This window comes from Anser brachyrhynchus (assembly GCF_964034855.1).
Source record: "Anser brachyrhynchus genome assembly, chromosome: 19".
Lineage (NCBI taxonomy): Eukaryota > Metazoa > Chordata > Aves > Anseriformes > Anatidae > Anser > Anser brachyrhynchus.
Window position 1 is genome coordinate 1,396,682 of NC_137712.1, and position 19,415 is coordinate 1,416,096.

At 50.6% G+C, this 19,415-nt stretch overlaps 2 protein-coding genes across 11 annotated transcripts in view; one reads left to right on the forward strand and one right to left on the reverse strand.

Annotated features, from left to right (window-relative positions):
- SCAI (suppressor of cancer cell invasion) overlaps window positions 1-17,358 on the reverse strand; it is a 43,697-nt gene extending 26,339 nt beyond the window's left edge. For 2 of the 10 annotated variants that reach the window (XM_080561887.1, XM_080561890.1), the window contains exons 1-4: window positions 17,218-17,358; window positions 4,523-4,638; window positions 3,569-3,700; window positions 686-2,556 (exon numbers count right to left, since the gene is read on the reverse strand). In XM_080561887.1, the coding sequence (XP_080418013.1) occupies window positions 686-825 (140 nt within the window). In that variant the 5' untranslated portion in view covers window positions 826-2,556; window positions 3,569-3,700; window positions 4,523-4,638; window positions 17,218-17,358. Of the gene's footprint in view, window positions 1-685; window positions 2,557-3,568; window positions 3,701-4,522; window positions 4,639-7,455; window positions 8,002-16,728; window positions 16,860-17,217 lie in introns of those variants that run through there. The other 8 variants (XM_080561891.1, XM_080561894.1, XM_080561895.1 and 5 more) reach the window with 8 other exon arrangements.
- A 15-nt stretch (window positions 17,359-17,373) lies between these two features.
- On the forward strand, window positions 17,374-19,173 carry RPL35 (ribosomal protein L35). The gene is made up of 4 exons (XM_080561902.1): window positions 17,374-17,491; window positions 17,717-17,853; window positions 18,170-18,251; window positions 18,953-19,173. Exons 1-4 carry the CDS (start codon window positions 17,489-17,491, stop codon window positions 19,100-19,102), a joined length of 372 nt encoding a protein of 123 aa, XP_080418028.1. The 5' UTR covers window positions 17,374-17,488; the 3' UTR covers window positions 19,103-19,173.
- Window positions 19,174-19,415: the final 242 nt, after the last annotated feature.

Sequence of the window (19,415 nt, forward strand, 5' to 3'; positions counted from 1 at the left end):
ACAAAATAAGATGCAAACTCATCATTTAAAATTAAAAAAAAAGGAAAAAAAAAAGTTCAATGACACTGACTTAATGACTGAATTAGTAAACTGACTCCAAGTATTAATTTGAGCTTTCTAGGCAAAGTTGCTCAGGACATTTGAGCAGAGGTCTGACATAAGGAGAGAAGAAGATGCACCCTTCCTCCCTTGAATACTGGGAAAAAGCAGGTATTTGCACAAATGAAGAAATAAACATCTGTTTGCTGATGCTTACGAATATATCCCATATCAGTAAGCTAAAATGTTCTTTGTACCTCACCTGACATCTTCCCTCATGCAACTGACTCCTCTTATTTTGCACCTTCCTCTCTATACAAGCCTGAGCATTCCTCCAAAACCGAGTTCAACTCGCTGTGCTGCACTAGTTCGGAATATGTGAAAATCAATGATATTTTAAAAAGCTGTTAGTGCAGCGTACATATGTTTGGCCATTGTTGTCCACGGTCACTGCTGGGTGTCCACACGTATATTTCTCTAGCTTTATGCTCGCCTAATTGCAGCTGGCATAGCTGCACAATACCATGCGATTCCTCAGCTCCCCAGGGAACAGGAAAGATCTCCATGGAAACAGACAGTAGCACTTGTTCTTTTGATAGTATTCTGACATGGCTGTAATAACACTTCATTTATGACAATACATTACCATGGTTCCATCTCAGATTTTTGCAGACAAGCCCTGCCATTGCTACCATCCATTTTCCTTCCCATTTGCTGTTCTGTGTTCTGATCACGCATGTTGCTCCCATGTATCAAGAAATTTTGCTGTGAGAAAGCAGACGGCATAAGCAAGAGAGGACATTTAGTGCACAGCTTCTTTAATGAGACCAGAGGATCTGCCTTATTTGGTGAGAAGTAATAGCCCAAAAGAATTTTAGAGACTCAGCTGACTGCAAAGCGGATCATTAATATAGCTTCTCCCACTGAAGGAGGCAGGGAATATATGATCCAGAATTAACTACACACCCAAATTGAAAGCAAAATACCTACAGTACAGCAAGACATTTTGCGGCTTTCAGATCTAGAGAAGGACAAAAGCCATACATAGAGAAAAAGGCAACAGCTCCCTCTTCTTCCAGGGTGCGCTTGGCTCAGGACGCTGGGTAGGGACCAAGGGGCACTCACTCGTGCTATTACTGATCATGACCAGCTTCAGAGAGGGACGAAGGGGCAGCAAGAAGCAATCCCCAGCAACACATGGAGACACATCGGCCTCCAGCAACACATGGAGACTGTTTCTGATTTTTTGATGTCACAATATTCCAGACCGGACGTGAAGACAAGAACTCCCGTGTTCTGAAAGGATGGGTTTCTCACCCCGGGCACAGAAGACTGGTTCCTTACCACACTGGAGTGGCTGGTGGGTAAATTCCACAGAGAATTTTATCCACTATTGCTGCATAGCCTTAGCAAAGACCAGCACTACTCCTGTGCTTGTAATTCATTTTCTGCCAGAAGTTTGTTCCATCCGTGCTGTTGGCAGATGCCAGATAGTACAGGAAAGCAATTAAAGGTGCTGAGATTTGTTTGGCCAGCACCTCGTGGGAGTTGTCACACAGGGACATAGCTCACAGAGACACAGAGACACTGAGAAAGTCCTAGAGGCTCAGCAGCACACTTCGATTCAAAAAGAAGGTTACAGTAAGTTTAACATTCAGAGCTTCAAACACATTCACAGTTTTGACAGGAGATAAAAAGGACAATTTCCTATTATGTTCATATGCTTGTAGTAATTATAGGCTCCTGTTCCCAGAACCTAGACAGCAGTGGGATAACGGGGTTTCAGCACGGCGTCCCCCTGGCCTCTACCAACCCACAGAGGTAAGCACACCAGTACAGCACGCAGTCGCCCGCCCCACCGATGCCGTTGGTGTGAGAAGCCAGTCCCTCTCCCAGTGTGAGCCAGGGCTACAGCCCGCTGCATCACCTGAAGCTAGCAGGGCCCCATTGTTTCTAAATCAGCAGCATCTCATAAAACTAAGAGGTTCAATTTGCATCTTACTGCAAGTCTGAGAAATAACAGCTAAATACTACCAGTTCTTTCCATGAAAGGACAGCAGTCATGATTCTTGCAGCCAACACAATGAGTAACAAGACTTTGCAGTCTGGGAAAGTACAACACATGTGGAAAGTCTCCTCATTTAAGTTTCAAGCTTCTCTATGATACTGAACACACTGAAGCACTTTTTAGCATCAAAAAGAAGATAACAGGAGACAGCACACCGTGAAAAGCTGCTTTGTAACACACTCCTCTCCACATTTCGATGAGAAAAGCAAGTGGGAGTGGGGAAAGGAGGAAAAAGAGAAACTGGAACACACTTCATTAACAGTTGTTTATAACTTATAGCTCGTCCAAAAACAAGTATAGATACTAGGAAGACAACCTCCTTTCTAAGTTATTCTAGTAGGTATGGCCACAAAAGGACGGTATCACTGGCAGTGTGAGCATGAAGTATACTTTGGAGCAGCAACCTTGGCAGATCATCATATGTTTTCCTCAAATGCTGTATTTGGCATCTGTATTGGGAAGAGAGGAAGGAAATGCTACTGAAACAAAGACGTGGCAGGCTGAGCCCTTGCATTTTTGGCAGCAGCAATAGCTAAGCAGCTGCCAACACAGCTATAGGCTCAGTTCCCTGTAGCTGAAGTGCCCAGAGGAGATTTCGGGAAGGAAATCATTGCTCTCCTCTCCCTCCCCCACCACATTTTTTTTTTCCATGAAACATGTTACGGACAAGACAACGGCATCAAATACAGCAGCAAAGGCTACCATCATCTTCAAAACAGAAGAGGGCAGGCAGGTATCAATGTATTTATTACGCTAAAAGGAAAAGCGAGCAACTGGACTAAGAATCAGGATACTTGCCAAGTCCTTTCCAGGTGAACTATCCGGAAGAGAATAAGCATTAACAGAGGAGATAACCTGAATGCTGCTTTACCCAGCTACAGCCATAGGAATCACAGGCCTTGTAGGTGAAATGGCGGTGAAGTTTGGTGCAAGAAGCACCTACATTAACTGTGCCAAGTTACAGCAAGGACAAAGGCAGCTAACCATTCTAGGATGTTTTTATTTTCACACAGGAGAGCTGGCTGCTGAAGCCCATCTCTCTATTTTTTATTGCCCAAATTCCATCCAAAGGTTACCTCCTATCTTCTGTCTGGATAAGAAGGTTACTTTTTTGTCAAAATACCATGGATGTACATGAAAACTACATCTCTTATCTGGTAATCCAATAAAAGTACTAACTCTGCCCCAAAAGAACAGACAGAATGGCTGTAAGTACTCTGCTATCTTTGTGATCTGCGCTTGAACAACATGCAAACAGCCCATGCGAACTTCTACAGACGTTCTTACATATATGGTCCAAAACTACCCCTACACAGGTGCACGCTGCTCTCTCCTAAACAAACTTGCTGGTTTCGAGATTAAAATGCTGATTGTACGTCTTACTTCACATTCACTCACATACTCGAGCGTATGTTCCAATGCTTTTCTGAAGGAGTACTATCAAATATGCAATGCACTAACCTTAAGCCATTGAAGAGCTGTTTAGATTTATCCAACAAGTAGCAAAAGTCTGTAACTGTTTTCCTCTCTGCCTGAGGAATATCATCTTCAGCTCCTCCTGATGACATGATTTCTTTTAGGGCAAACTCAGTCCTACAAAGAAGAAAATAGACATATTACTCAGTAATTGAGGGCTACTATGAACTCACCCAGATTAGATGCATGTTCCACGGGGATGGTGACAACGAGCATGCAATGCTCCCTTGGGTGACTCAAGACTCGTTAAAAGCAACATCTGAGAATCAAAGCATGGGACTTATTACTTCACAATGCACTAGCTAACAGAACAAAATTAAAAATAGAATTGGCACAAGAGTCATAAAATAACTGAGGACTGTATTCACAAACACAAAAATGCTAGTCAAAGGATTTTAACATAAACATTTGAGTTTCATACTTGGACAAAGACATTCTGAATTTGCCTTCCAGTTTGGGGGGATGGCAGTGAGTGTGCACTGCTGACCAAGCAGTTCTGTGATTCCCAGGGCAGACAAGATGCAGACACATTCACCTGAGTTTTGTACACCCACGTGTCAGTGCACTAGAGCACTACTGCAAGAGCACAGGGTGCAGCGCACCAGCTGCCTGCTGAAGAGTTCCAGAAAAAGAGGAAGTTTCTGCTCACTGTCAGGAGACTGCAATATGGGTGAGTACGGGTGCCAGACCATGTAAGAGTTCAAACATACCAGCCAGATGTCGAAACCTGTTGGTATGAGTCCAGCAAAGCAGGATGTGAATATTGCAAAGCACCGGCCCACGTCTGAGATCCCTACGTTTGCGATCACACAGCGTGAAACACAACAGCCAGCACTCAGAGCACCAACACATGAAACCGAAGGGAACAATGAGAGCTGAAAAACAGATGTCAGAAGCAGCCAGGAGGTGATTCAAGAATTTCAGGAAGAGGGACAATACCCCAGCTCCCGTGTGTTCTGCAGCAAGCTTGACCTAAATCCTGCGGCGAGGCCCCCGGGTTCTGCAGCGCTCCGCTGGGGACGATCGGACGCTCTAGAGCAACTTCAGACAGATTTCTAAAAAATGAGGGGTTGCTTAAATGGCTGAGTATGTTTCATACAGTCAGTATATCATTCCCCAAATTTAATTTAATGGTACAGTCAGTTTTATCGTATGCTACCTTTAAATTACACTACTCATCTACCCCAACCATTGCTAACATTGGCCAACTGAATCTGTGTTAGCCCTGGAGCAGGCAAGCAAAACCAACCACAGTCCTCACATTAGAGTCGCCAGGCCCTCTGCAAAGAGGACTGTTTATGCAATCACTAAAAGACAAGCTAGCAAATTCCCTGCCTGCTGCTCTGAAAGGTATCAGGCGGCAGACAAAATACTTGCAGAGAAACCATAAAAAGCTGGGGGAGAACAAAAAATGGGAATGAAGGAAGGAAAAAAAGACTTTTCAGATTGTAGACAGTTAAGACGTACTTTGAAAGCCTATGCTAAGCCCTGCCAGTTCCTAATTATTTAGCATAAAACTAATTTGTGGAAAGTCAGAAGAACTGCAGGGGAGTTGGGGGGAGGAGGGGGAGAAAGGAAGAGATTCCCCAGCTGAAAACAAAAAAAACTGGAGAATATTCTGTATGTTCAGCTTCATGATATGGCTACTGGCATAAGGCTTTGGACTTCTTATTGAAGCAGAGGGCCAAAGCACCTTTTCTGCTTATTGAAAAAAATGCCTGAAAGCACAGGGAACGACCTGTCTTCTTATCCAAGACTCCTGCTGAAAGAACCCAGAAAACAAACCGCATTTCAGCATACTTGGACGCTGCACACATACCTGGAAAATTAGTACACCCCGGAGACAGCCCGCTACAACATTCACAACATTTTTTTCTCCCCCTCTATACAGGGGTTCAGGAATGCAAACAAATGCATGTTGCAACCGAGCCATGCAGGCGGCACTGAGGCAACCACCAGCCCGGGACCAGGCTGAGAGGTGGCACCGCGAAGCGGGGACGAGGAGCGCGGGGCAGGCTCGCCCGCAGCAGCACGCCATCCCCGCCGCTGCCCCCACCACCTGGTGTCAGAAAAACACCCACCTTTACCCAAGAGCCTTTCAGCCCCCATGACAACAAACTGGCTCTGAAGCCTGTTGTTTTGCTGTTTCACAAGACCCAGACCCGGTGTGGATGGGCGGCCCCCTGGAGCAGCACGGCGTGGTGGCCGCGCCGCCCTCCCGGCCGCAGGCAGGCTTCTCCTGCAGGGCTTTGGGCAGAAGTCTCTGTGAGAAACCAGGAACACCCTGATCCACAGCAGGACTTGGAAAAAATCCTACCTGCCAGCTTTTCAGACATGCACAGCCTAACTTCATTAATATTTGTCGAACATTTTGAGGGTATTCCTCTCGCCCAACGTTAATCATTACCTCGTGAGACGAGCACGGGAACTTATCTCATTTTCTGCTGATGCTTTTAGAGGGAGGGAGGTGACCAGAAGACAGCTGGTCTGAGACATCAGAACGAATGGGTAGGACTCAGGCGTTTGTAACAAGCTATTTCATTAGTACACAATACATTACACACAGAAGTCTCAATGTGCCCTGTTTGTTTTAGGTTATTTTATAATGAAACAGCCAAATCGCAGTTAAAAGGAGAATGAAACAAAACTGTAGTTATCCACACAGTCACAAAACCACCAATGACCTGAAGATGCAAACGTAATCGCCCGTGGGACAGAACAGATACAACAGACACAACGCCTCCGTGGGGAGAGGGAACGAGTACGCCCCAAGTAGCGCCGCTGGACGGTGCCTGCGGAGGAGCTCAAGTTTCACTCTCTTGCAGGATAATTAAAGGCACGTTTTGGCTCTGCCACATCTTGCATTCAGAAAACTGGAGTACTTCTAACCACCTGGTGCATTTACAGATGGACACGGTACAGTGGAAAGTCCTCCTGAAATTCCTTAAGGAGATGCTTAAGGAGTAAGACGAGGCTTGCTCAGGATGGACACGTTTCTTACTCACCGTGCATCAAACCTATCTTCACGCTGATTATAAAAACAACCATACAGAAGTTACGCTACCAAAACATTCGGACTGAGCCACATAATGGGCAAGCAGAGCCTTCCTTCCAGGGAAAAAATAATGGAAAAAGAAATAAGGATTTCAACCAAGAAAGAAGTAGAAGCAGAGGAAAAATAAGTGCAGTTGTAAGAAGCATGACAATTTCCATCTGTGAGGTATCTTTAGAAAAGCTGCTAGAAGGTAATTTTTTCCACAGATCCCAAGTTCAAAGCAACATTTTGGTTACAGGCATGAACTGAGCACTGCTGCAATTTAAACCCTAGTTTCACTCAGCCACAGCATGTGCCTGAATATGAAGAGAAGATGGGAAGGGAAGATGGACAGAAAAAGGAAAATGAGCAGTTAAGTGACAGGAGAAGCTGGCTTTTCCTTTTTAAATCAAGAAGAAAAATAAAATCAGTTATCTCATGCACTGGGTTTGGCTTCTCATGCACCAGAGAGGGTGGCATTTGGTGCTGTACAAAGAAAGAACTACGATCGCAGCAGCGCAGGAAAGGAGGAGGTCTTCCCTGCCTCAGAGACTGTGTTGTAATGCAGCAGCATCACAGACAGAAGAGAAAATTATTATTAGAAACAGCAAGTGGCACAGCAAAGGGAGGAAGACAGCTACTGACATCGCCGTTTCCTCAGGGACTGCTGAGCTACAAATGACAAAAAGAAATAAAATGCAACCAGTAGTATATCCACAATGTAGACCTCTCCTCCTCGATTCAAGAAGTAACCCCGCAGATCCGTGCTCCTCTTCTGCAGACAGACGGTTGTCCCAGTTTTCTAAGCCCGGCTATATTAGAAATATCACCTACTTACGTTTTTGTTCTTGTGTTTGATGTTTTTTGCTTTCTTTCACACAAAAGAAACCACCGGGCTGCTCTGCACATTTCTTGTTTTTTATTCAAGTAGCACATTTTAGAACGATGCTGCTGGGAAAAAATATGTATATATATAAAAATGGGGATGCAGGTAGGTAGGTAGGTAGGCGTCTCTAGAGTCTGAAGGAGACTCTGAAACATTGATTTAAGACTTAAAATAAGACAGAAAAATGTGACTTTCGGCAGAAGTTATTATTCTCTCAAAGGTTTTGCCAACTCCTCAGGCTATACAAGGCAGAAAAATTGTGCTAGCCAAACACAGCACTTCACGTGCCAGGTTCTTACCAACACGCTCTCAGAATGCACAATTCCAGGTTTGCTCAGTACAATACGTTGTTATATTGTGCAAATTCATCCCACTGCAGCATGGAGGATGGGAGAGAAGAGCTTACAGGCATCCCAGAGAACGCCAAGACCATGCAGAGCAGTTGGAGCTGAAAGGCAGTAGGAGGAGGAGGGGTTGGATGGGAAACGGATGAAAGCTTCACGATGCTAGCAAGTAGTTTTTAAAGTTATGTGTCACTTACATCACACACATTTCCACTTCCCTGCGGTTTGCTGTCTTTTGGCTAAGGTTTTCCAGGCTCGGTTGGAAGGGAAAAAGTCTGCTCGAGTCAACGGTGTGCACTCCCAACTGGCCCTACGCTCAGGCTCAAGCTTGCAAGGCAAGGCATGCTTTGTGCATGGTGAAAGGACACCCTGCTTCACAGAAACCAAGCTGACAGCGGAAGTCAAGCACAGATATGTTAACCAACGGCATTACGCGCACGTCTCCCTAGCCAGATTTATTGCTCAGCCAGGGTAGCTGTAACCTGCGATCCGTCTGTCCGGTAGGAGCGGGCGGTCACAGCCTCACGCCTGACACTCGCTGCGGAACAAGCGGCGATCCTGGAGCAGGATGGTGCCCGCGACCTGGGCAAACTGCTGAGCACGGGCACGCCAAACGAGGGAAGGTGCCCGGAGCTGCACAAGCAGCGTGGGCTGGACGTGGCACCTCGACCTCCTGATGTCTCCTTTGCCAAGCCATCGCTCCTGCTCAGCAGCGGGCTCAGGAGCCCAGCTGCCTTCCAGTCAGCCCGCACAGCTCCTCACACGCACAAATGTTTATGGGATAAGAGCCAAGAGTGCCCATTAGCAGTGCTTTATCTACTTCATTTAAATGGTCAATTGAAAAAAACAACTCTTCTCACCAGACAATCGGCGTTAGACTTAAAAGTCTCATCCTGTACTAGGTGAGGCACAATCCCATTACACAGCCTTTAGCTGCACATCTCTCCTGTATTTTAAGAAATCAAAGTCTGTATCACTGAGCACAAGCGCAGATACTTCACATACGTGATAACCAACCAGTCTTTCTTACTTCAAATCGGAGGAATTTAGCCCTAAAGCTTTAGGCATTTATACTTCAAACCATCACTTTCATTAAAAAATCCTATTGTTTCCTAAGTATAGGCACAAATACATCTTTCGGAAGCAACTCTTCCTAAAAGCAGAACACATCGCTCACATAGCGAGTGACTTCACGCACCTTACAAATACTGATCCCCGGGGAGGTTCAGCCTTTCAAAGATTAAGTCTGGATGTTGAATATTCACACTACGCAGATAAATGTTTATTATGACCCAGAAAAGTGATCAATATGACCCAGGGAAGTTTCGTGGCGAAAATTAGAACAAGAATCTGTATTTTATTTCAGGCTCCAGCTGTTTTGATTACTGGGCTTTCCACTCTGTCCCTTAAATAACCCCCACAGGAGCTTCAAAACAGGACAGCAGATGCAAGCCTAGCATGGCAACCCAGGGTGGTCAGTCTTGGGAAGAGGAGTAAGAGGAAGAGCAACATCTTATGGCAAAAGTGCTGCTCTAGTGTTTTTCACCCGCGCAACTGATGACAGCAGGCTGCAAACCAAGCAGCGAGCTAGGCTGGGCTGGCTGTCTTGATTAACCCTTAGCCTGAGAATCAGAACTTGCATTTCTGCAACAGATGCAACATGAAACAGCACACTGTCACATGAACAGCACGTCCTAAACTCTTGCTGATCTGGAGTTTCATTGCTTGCACCGAATACAAATGGCCTGGGGTTTACAGTTGAGGCTCTGATTAATATTCAAATGCTGGAGTCGAGCAGGAAATATAATCATGTGCTTAGACAAGTGAGCTAATGATAAGAGTAAGTTATGGTTGCATCCTGATTCACAGCTTCATGGATAGTTTTACCATTTTAATCAAGAAATCACAGCAGAGAAATATAAACTGCTTTTCAAATGCTTCCCACTCCTCGCACAGAGATGCAAGTAATAACCAAAAAGCAAAAGCAAATAAACTTTCTACATCTATCTTGTTGAAACAGGAACTTCCCCAGACTAAGGCATTATTAGAACTGCTCTCCACAGAAACTAATGGTGGAATTCTATTTCTAATCATTCTAATCTGTCAGGACTTGAAAGGTTTCAAACCTTGAGTCAGAGAGACCGGCTCATCCTGAAACATCTCCCACAGCATCACTGCCAAAAGGGAATGCAATATAAAGCCAGACACCCAGTAGGCATTAATTGGCTGATAAGAAATAGATAAAACTAAGCTCTTGATCACTCATACCCAAAGCCTGGTACCATCACAGCTCGAATCTCTACCAATAAAGGTCTGATTTGCTGTCCCTTACTTCCACATCAGATTGAAGCACCATTCTGTATCCAGAAAGCTTCAAAGTTCTCGCTAGATGATACTGAAATATGGTGCTGGGCTCCTAACAGCCCGCTAACTCCCTGTTAAAAAGAAAGGACAGATGCCAAGAATCTTCCTCATGCTTTACTCCGAGCAGCTGGTTGTGGCACCTCCCCTGCTGAGAACTTCCTCCTGAAAAACCACACCGAACCACTGCAGATGACGGCAGTACCCATCAAAAGAAAAAAAGAATCCCGCCCCTGCATTATGCCAACGTTCTTTCCCATTTCATCCTTTAAGGAAAAACAAACAAAAGATTACTGGTCTACAATAGACGGACCAGCACCACCCTGCTGCCATTGGCCAGGAGAAATATGAGCATTTCTGCTGCTGTCAAGCAAGACGTCTACCTTTGCTATTCGCCTCTCTCTTCCTTCTACAGACTGGCATACTCGCCTCTTGTGTTTCCTTTCAAAGCTACGCTGCACGTTTTGGGAAAACCATCTGTGTGTTTCCACGTACTCTGCTCAGAGCGCTAGTCCTGACAGAGCTGCAGACAACACAAAATTAATTAGAACCCAAATCCATTCTTCTTGCCAAAATACCTAATTCTCTGCTGAGCGCCACCGTCCCCAAATTCCTGAGCCGCCGCTCAGTTCTGCGCAAGAACCCCTTTTCACATCAGTAAATATGTCAGTAAATGCGTGCCCCCATTCACACGTGCACGCCAGAAGCTTCACAGCTCGCTGGCGCCAGCACTTCAGGGGGAGCGGCGAGGGGCAGGCATCCATCGCAGCCGTCACAGGCTGACAGGCAGAGGAATGGGACACGTCGGGTACAGCGACTTTATAAAGAAATATGAGGAAAAAAAAATATAGATTCCTTTATCATTCCAAGGTTTGTAGTACGAGCTGGAACCAAACAGAGGCATTTCTCATCCCCAGCCACTGCTGACCCCGGGGCACGCCCGCGCTGCGGTGACTGCGGCTCCCCGGCCCCATCCTGCTCTCCCCGCGCCGGGGCGCAGGCCGGGGGCTGCAGCCTGCGGGACGGGCCCGGCCTACACCCGGCCAGGCTCCCCATGGGCTGCGCCCGCTGCTCGCACAGCACCCCCACGGGATGCACAACGAACAGGGCTTGCACAGAGCCCGGCCTGCGGAGACATTTTTGTGTCTGACCAAACAATCAACTTAAAATGTAACTTCAGACACAGAAACAAGTACCCCTTCGTTCGGCTCGAAACGCTGGTCGGATCACGTTCTCTGTGCCTGGATGTTGGGTTACTTCAAAAGGGCACTAAGGGGAAATGCAGCACGAGCAAGGAGGGTGAAAAACTTCTATTTTGTCAATAAACGAGTGTGGCTGACTGAAAATCACCTGCAGACGCAAATAGCTCTACTCAATCGGGAACTCTCCAGGAAAGTATTTTTCCTACTCAAAACGTACCAACTTTACAGCTCACTTGCAGAAGTAGCAAGCTCTGCGAATCAAGCAAGAGGTGAGATACGTTAAAAAACTAACAAAGCCACAAAGCCAAGGAGTCCTGTGGCACTGCCCCGCACGCTGGGCCAGGCCGGCGCCTCCCTGCGCACCGGTCAGCCGACGGGCCGCCCTCCGCTCCTGCCCCTCAGACACACCGACCGTGTCCCGCTCCTTCAGCTCCGCCGTGCTGTGTGGAATCACTGGCTCGAGAACCGTCAGGGCCTTTGTCCCTCCCGCAACGCTGGTGTCATCGGACAGCGACCCAAGAGTTACTGGGAGAAGCAGGAGGAGGCCTGACTGCAACCGCACAAGCCTTGTTTGCCGCACAGGGCGGAGGAGAGGGAAGATGCCCGAGAAGACAGGGCGCACACGTAGCGCTCTCCAGACCCCCAGCGCTACGGCACGTGGACGTGGCCGACGGCAGGCACGCAGGTGCACAAGCGGCAGCCACCGCAGGCCGGCAGCGCTCTGCCTTCACACGAACGTGCAGCCCGTCCCCGGCCCGCCGGGCGCCCAGCAGCTCGCCAGCAGCCGCCGAAGCCCGCAGGGACGTGGGCTGCCAGCCCCGCGCTGCCGCCCGCCCCTCCGCAGGAACTGACTCAAGACTCCCGCAGGGAAACAGCCAACGCTACAAATCCTGCTCCGCTCGGAGGCAAATGAATTTGAATACCCAGAACAGAGTGTCAATCTTGTTATTTCAGTTTCAAATACGTGCCTAGGCTATAGGACCAGTTTTTTTTACAAGCCCTTTATTGCTTCCAGCACACCTGCCTGCACCCAGAACTGCAGCTTTGGCACCGTTCCCCCAGAACCGCGTGGAGCTGCCCACCGGCACCATGCCCTGGGAACAGAAAGCTGCCCCTTCCCGTCCGCTACAGCAAGAGATCGTCTACGTCACGCCTTACCAGCAGGCTCTCTCTGAATTCACTCCAGGCCGACTCACTTTAAATACGAGCGACACAATATCACCATGGGATGCATATGTGGCCTTTTTCAATTAACTTCATAACACAAAACTTTTGCTTCTCTTCTTTATGCTCCTGCCACTCGCAATCTGTTCCACATTTGTCCGCTCCGTGCCCTCTGTGATCCCTCTTTCGCTACAGTTCACGACCCTCTGTGTATGGGATGAACAGAGGGCAAAGCCCCAAAACGCCATCACAGTTGGGTCTCTGCTCTTGTGCTGACTTAACCAGCTCACAGCTGAAAACGAGCCCAAGCCCGAAGTCAGGCTGAGGCAGAGCCTCTGGGTCACCAGAGTCCAGGAATCCCCAGAAGATGGTTCAGAAGCAGCGTGGAAGAGGATGCACCTACTTCCTTTCGTCCACGTTTAATTCAAATCGTGACTCTGCAGTGGTGCCTGCATACCACCTACATGGTGCTTAGCAGTCATTTGCTTTGTATGAAAGAGCAGGAGAAAAAAAGAACATCAGGCTAGCCTACTCTTGGCAGGGGTGGGAGGGGAAGAGGAGAGAGAAAAACACCATCAGCTGCGGCGGGTTGAGCTGTGTGTATTTACATTTCACAAGCTCAACTATTTAGTGGTTTATTTACACACAATGTGCTTGGAGCAGCTAAAATGCCAGTTGTGTTTTATCTTGATTTGGTGGCAACGCGCAGAAGCCACAAAATCACAGGAAGAGCCTGTAAATGAGATGTGAACCTCGCACATCTGGAAAAGCACATAAGCCACTGCGAGAAGGGAGGAGGATTTTGGAAGCACAGGCACAGTAAGGGCTGAAACGCATCAGTTATGACAAGACACCAAAATACAACCCAGGGACTCAAAGGCAGCTCCCGAGTCACAGCAGAGCAGCACGCGCTGCAGGGCTGCGCATCCCCACGTCGCTCCCGCGGCCAGGACAACCTGCAGCACGGCGTACCGGGGCCCCGGGACGCGCGGGGTGCCCCTCCATATTGCAGCGAGCAGGGAGTTGCAGTCAGCTCCATTTTATGCACGTTCGATGGCACGACGCCAACGCAACTGTTGACTGAGCCAAAGCTGGGCCCCCTTGAACTAAGCCATCACCTAAAGCAGTGTGGAAAAGCACATGCCTCTCGCATCTACGGCGGCCAAGTTCCTGAAAAGCATCCGAGCTACACGATAATTTTTTTTCTTGACTCAGAAAACGACCGATGTTTTAACTCCTTTATACACACTCCTAATTCAAAACGGAAAGGTTGCCATACAATGGGACTTGATGTTAATGCGGTGCAGAGAATTCGGAGACCTCTTTAGGGCAAGCCATTTACTAGATAGTCCAAATGGCAGTTGGGGCCAGCATCCAGCCTGCAGGGCAGGACTCATCGCATGCTACATCTTGTTAGCGTTCTTGGCCAAGGTGTCAATGGCTGCTTTCCAACAGGATCCGCACCCTGACAAGAGAGAATGCAGTGCAAGCTCGGGAAAGCTTTTTGATCAGCTCAGTTCTCCTCCTCACTCCAAGACGGTGTTTGGCAGTGAGCTGCCAGCAAGCACGGGAATTGCACGGAGAGCGTCACCACTCCGGGAATTCACCCTGCAGAGCACAAACCGCTCCTGGACCGCTACTCTACCACAAGGCAGAGAAATCCCTCTGCTGATTTCTACCTTAATTATACAAAAAATTGAGCTTCTAGTCTGTGTTCCATTATAATAATAGCGATAATTAAAAATCCTTCAAGCGAGGAGTCCTCCAAACCTGCTGTTCCATCCAGGCTTTTTGGCATCACACACTTCCTTTCTTGACTGATATCCTGAGGGAACCAGACTGATGGTTATTCTATTCTATTCCTGTTGCAGGACTGTACTGTGCTCTCTCAGCACATGTAAACTGCTAGGTAATATTTGTGTTGGCAACTAACACACATACTTTACAGAAACAGACCTCTATTTGACCCTCCATGCAGCTCCCACATACAACTTCGTGCACTCCTTTAAACAGCCTTCCTCTGCTGCAACACATACCCCATTCCATAACTCTGTTTCCAGCCTGTTTAAAAACTACATATCCAGAATAGGGCTTATGTGCTTAAAGAGAGCAGCTTGGCTATGAGAGCCAAGCCCGCAGAATGTTCTTAGGCAAGAATACCAAAGAAAAAGTGTAAAAATTGCATGTAGAAGTCCTGGTTTTCCTCCTGCACAGCTCACTCCAACTAAACATTTCTATGAAAAGAACTATGAAGAGTTCCGTGAAAAAAAGACACCAACACAGATTTCTGTGATAAAATTGATAGCTGTATTCTGCTTTTTTTTCCCCCTTCCAAATACTGCCTAAATAGCTAAGACTTAACTGTAACATCACTTCAGAACAGGCTTTCACACCAGAACTCTTCCTTCTGGCCTCAAAGTCACCATACATGGCAAAAGACAAGCCAAAGCGACGCGTCCAGATGATCGGATTCATCTCCATTATCCATTTACACTGCTGTTTATCAACAACTTCTTTTAAAGCCAGCAGAGCTAAATCAGAGCAGAACCGATGCAAAGGTGCAGCATGCGCAGGCTGCACGGCGCAAGCACAGTGGCGACTTTCAGCCTTTTATCACGAGTAGACCTAGTTTCTCTAGTGACCACTGCGAACAAAGCACAGGGTGCTACTGTCTGGATGGTCCTCACACGTTTGATGTAAGCATGTTCTTACATGCTCACCCCAACCGGCCATCTTTGTGAGAAAACCTCCAGTGTTCATAAGGGACGCGGATTACCAAGTGACTTTTGTCTGTGCGTTGTACCCGCACTTCAAAATAAAGCAATGATGACAATTGTCTCTATAAAGCAGGAATATATTTTTCCTCTACGTATGGTTTCTGTGAATAATTGCTTTTATATTTTCTGGAGCAAAGTACCTGGCTATCACATTTGTGTATGCTGTCTGTATTATTTTGGCAGCCCAGACTGACTGGCAAGTTATATTCTTCGCTTCTCGTTAAGCAGCTCATTATTTCATTTTTTTTTTTAAACAAGCATAATCCAGTTTATCAAAATATCTTAGAAGAGACCGACTTATCCGACTCCAAAAAGAAGCAAGAACACGATTTAGGAGCAGGTGTCACGCTTCTTCACCGCTCCCTGCGCCGCCGGAGCGCGGCGAGTCGCGGCCGTTACACAACGGGGCTCGCCCCGGGCTGCTGGGCAGCGACTGCAGCCGCAAACTTCCAGGGCGAGAGCCCCGGCAGGCCCCTGCTGCCATCCCCAAGGCTGCTCCCACCACCGCAGTTTAGCTGCTCGCAGGAATGGTGGGAGGGCATGCGCATGCTGGGAGATCCGCTTCGCCCAGCGTTTTCATCATCCTACGGTCCGACAGTGCTGCTCCGCGCTGAGACGAGACGCCGAGAGCCACGGCTCGCGTTCGGACAGCTCTTGCAAAACCTGGCAATTTTTTTTACGATAACGGATCGGGGTGGGGGGGCTAGAATTGCCGAACCGAGACACGGCACGAGCTCGGAGCCCGATCGCTACGGCACAAAAGCCCAAGGGAGATGCTGCCACGAACGTGCCCCGCTCTACGTGCCGGAGGAGCAGAGCCTGGGAGCTGACAGCCGCCTCTGCCCGCGGCCTTTCTTTGGGGCCGCCGTCAGGTGCTGGAGCCGTTACGGGAACGGGCGGCACGGCTGGGGGCAGGAGGGCGCAGCCGGCCCCGGGGGGCACGGCCGGGCCCCAGCCGGCCCCCGGTTTCTCAGCGCCCGCCGCCCCGCGCGCCCCCCGCACGGACCCCGACCGCCTCCCGCGGGGCGAGCCCGCCACGCACCGACAGCCCCGGAGGAGCGCGGCCGGGCCCGGGGGCAGGCAGGTGCCGCCCGGGGGCCGCTCAGCGCCCACCGCCGGCCCCGGGGGAGCGCCGGGGCACCGGGCACCGGGCGCGGCGCTGTCACGGCCGCAGCGCGCTCCCGCCGCGCGCCGGGCACCCGCCGCCGGGGCCGGCCCCGCACCTGCCGCGGCGCCGCCGCCTCACCTGGGCCGAGCCTCGGCCTGCGGCGGGGCCTCTCCGCGGGGACCGGCGGCAGGCGGGGGGCGAGGGGACACCGGCCCGGCCCTGCCCGGCCCCACGCCGCCGCTGCTGCCCTCCCGCCCCGCCCCGCGCACCTGGAGGCCGTGCCGGTGCCGCTGTCGGTGCCCGTGCCCGTGCCGGTGCCGGGCGGGCGCTGCCGCCCCCAGCCCCCCTCGGCTCCGGCCGCGGCCGCCCAGGTCCGGGGGCGCGGAGCGCGGCTGCCGCCTGCCGCCGCTCGGGGCCGGCCTCGCCCCGCCCCCCCGCCCCCATTGGGCGAGCGCCTAGGCAGCGGCGGGACGGCGCGCCCTGATTGGCCCCGCGGGACGTCACTCGGGAGCCCGCCTCGCCCCCCCGCGGGGCCGGGCACGGCGGGAGGCGGGAGGCGAGCGGAGGCGCCACCGCGCGGGGACGCGGCGCGGCGCCACACGGGGCCGGCCCAACGCCGCTCCGCCGCTCCGGGACCGGCACCGGCACCGGCACCGGCCCTCCCCGCGTCCCGCCCGGCCTCAGCCCCGGCCCCGCCGCGATGACCGCCCCCCGCCCGCCGTCACGTCCCCGCCGCCCCCATGCGGAGGCCGCCGCACCTCGGCCCGCTCCGCACCGCCGGCTCCGCTCCGGGGCAGCAGCGAGGCGGGGCGGCGGGGCGGCCAGCCAGCCCGGTACCGGCGCCCAGCCCCGCCGCCGCCCCCCGCCCTCCGCGGCCGGTACCACGGCGCGGCCCGCGGGGGTGTGGCGCGGCTCAGGGCCCTCCCCCCCCCGCGCCGCCGCCCATTGGTAGGCGCCGGGCCGCGGCCCCTCCCCCCCGCCCCGCGCCGCTTCCGGCCCTTCCGCCCGAGCCGCGACGCCGCCGCCATCATGGTGAGCGCCCCGCGCCGCCATCCGCCGCCATCCGCGCGGGCACCGGGACCCCGAGCCTCGGCCCGGCGGCCCCGTGCTCTGCGGGCCCGGCCCGGCCTCACCGCGGGGGGGGGGGAGAGGGGCGGGGGGCGGATGGGCCGGGGGGCGGCCGGGGCCGGGGCGGGGGGCGGCCGGGCTGCGGGGCGCCCGCCTGACGCGCCGTGACCGGCTGCCCGCCGCCCGCAGGCCAAGATCAAGGCCCGAGACCTGCGGGGGAAGAAGAAGGAGGAGCTGCTGAAGCAGCTGGAGGACCTCAAGGTGGAGCTGTCGCAGCTGCGCGTGGCCAAGGTGACGGGCGGGGCCGCCTCCAAGCTCTCCAAGATGTAAGCGGGGCCCGGGACCGGACGGGGCCGTGAGGGGCCGAGCGCAGGGACAGGCAGGGACCGGCCGCCCCCTGCTGCCCGCGCCGGGGGGCGGAGGGGAGCGTGTGGGCCCGGGGCTCGGTGTGCGGGGCTCTGCTCCGGGGCGCTGAGGGGAGGCCTGCTGGGTGGTGCTGTGCCGCAGCGCAGAGCGGGCACGGTGCGAGCGGCGTGGTTGTGGAATATCCCCGTCGTCTGTTTTCCGTGGTTGTTTAAAACTGTGGTGGCTGTCCCTTGGTGCGTTCTGAGACCTCCTCTTTTCTTTTTTTTCCACCTGCAGCCGTGTGGTGCGCAAATCTATTGCTAGAGTCTTAACTGTGATCAATCAGACTCAGAAGGAGAACTTGAGAAAGTTTTACAAAGTAAGTCTGAACTTCCTACGCAGTGATTTTTGTTATTCTCAAACACGCTAAAATTTCAGAAGCATTCTAACATTATAGATTCTTACTTTTAAAGCTTTAAACTTAAGGAAAAAAATGTTCATGTATGTATAAAGTTTTCTAATCATGGTTCATTTTAAAATACTGTTAAGAGACTAACCAGGATTCTGTAAGCTCAGTGTGAGTACGTTTTGCCAGGAGAGTTTTCTGGGCAGCACCCTTTCTCTGAAAGTCTAGTATATTTTCTTGAAGGTGCGGTTCCCAGAAATGCAGATGCTCTGCTTGCTAAATCTTAATAATTAAGTTGCAGGTGAGTGAGTAATTCTCCTGCTCAGCACATTCCTGTAGTTTTTAGAATAATACTTGTTAGGGGTGTGGGTTGGTTAGAATGGGAGAAGAAGAAAATTTCAAAAGGTCTTGGGAAATTGGGACCCATAAGATCAACTACTTACCTCTAACCTGAGTGAAGGTTAGTAGAGCTGGTACAGAAGTTAGTATCAACTACTGCTTCCCAGCGGAGAGAAATCCTATAAGCTTGTAGACTGTAATGATAGTTCTAGTGCAAAGAAGCTTAAAGTACTGCTGCTAATGTTTTTATAGGTAACTCAGCTCTTTGTGAGCTCATGCATCGATCTCTGCATTGCAGTCTTTTAAACTCAACTGTTGTATGTTTTTGAAAATAGGGCAAAAAGTATAAGCCTCTGGATCTGCGGCCGAAGAAGACTCGTGCCATGCGGCGCAGGTTAAACAAGCACGAAGAAAATCTGAAGACCAAAAAACAGCAGAGAAAAGAACGTTTGTACCCTGTCCGGAAATATGCCATCAAGGCATAAAACGGCAGCGTACTGAAAGTTCTTAATTGTATGGGCTGGGTATGTCTCATTAAATAGAACTTTGTTTGGAAGGTGTTAGTGGTGGTCTTTTGAGTAGCAGTTAGATAAAGATGTCTTCAGCTTTATGGAGAGAAATCAGAGGATTCTCAGAAAACTTGTTTGAACTTTTATTGGTAATGAATATGCTAACGTAACTTGCAGCCTACGATTATCTTTTCTCTCTGAAGAGCAGGTAAATGAGTACATATCTGTGGAGCTGGCACAGAACCCGTTAAATGATTTCTTTTTCTGTCCCTTGCTGGAGTTCTTTGGA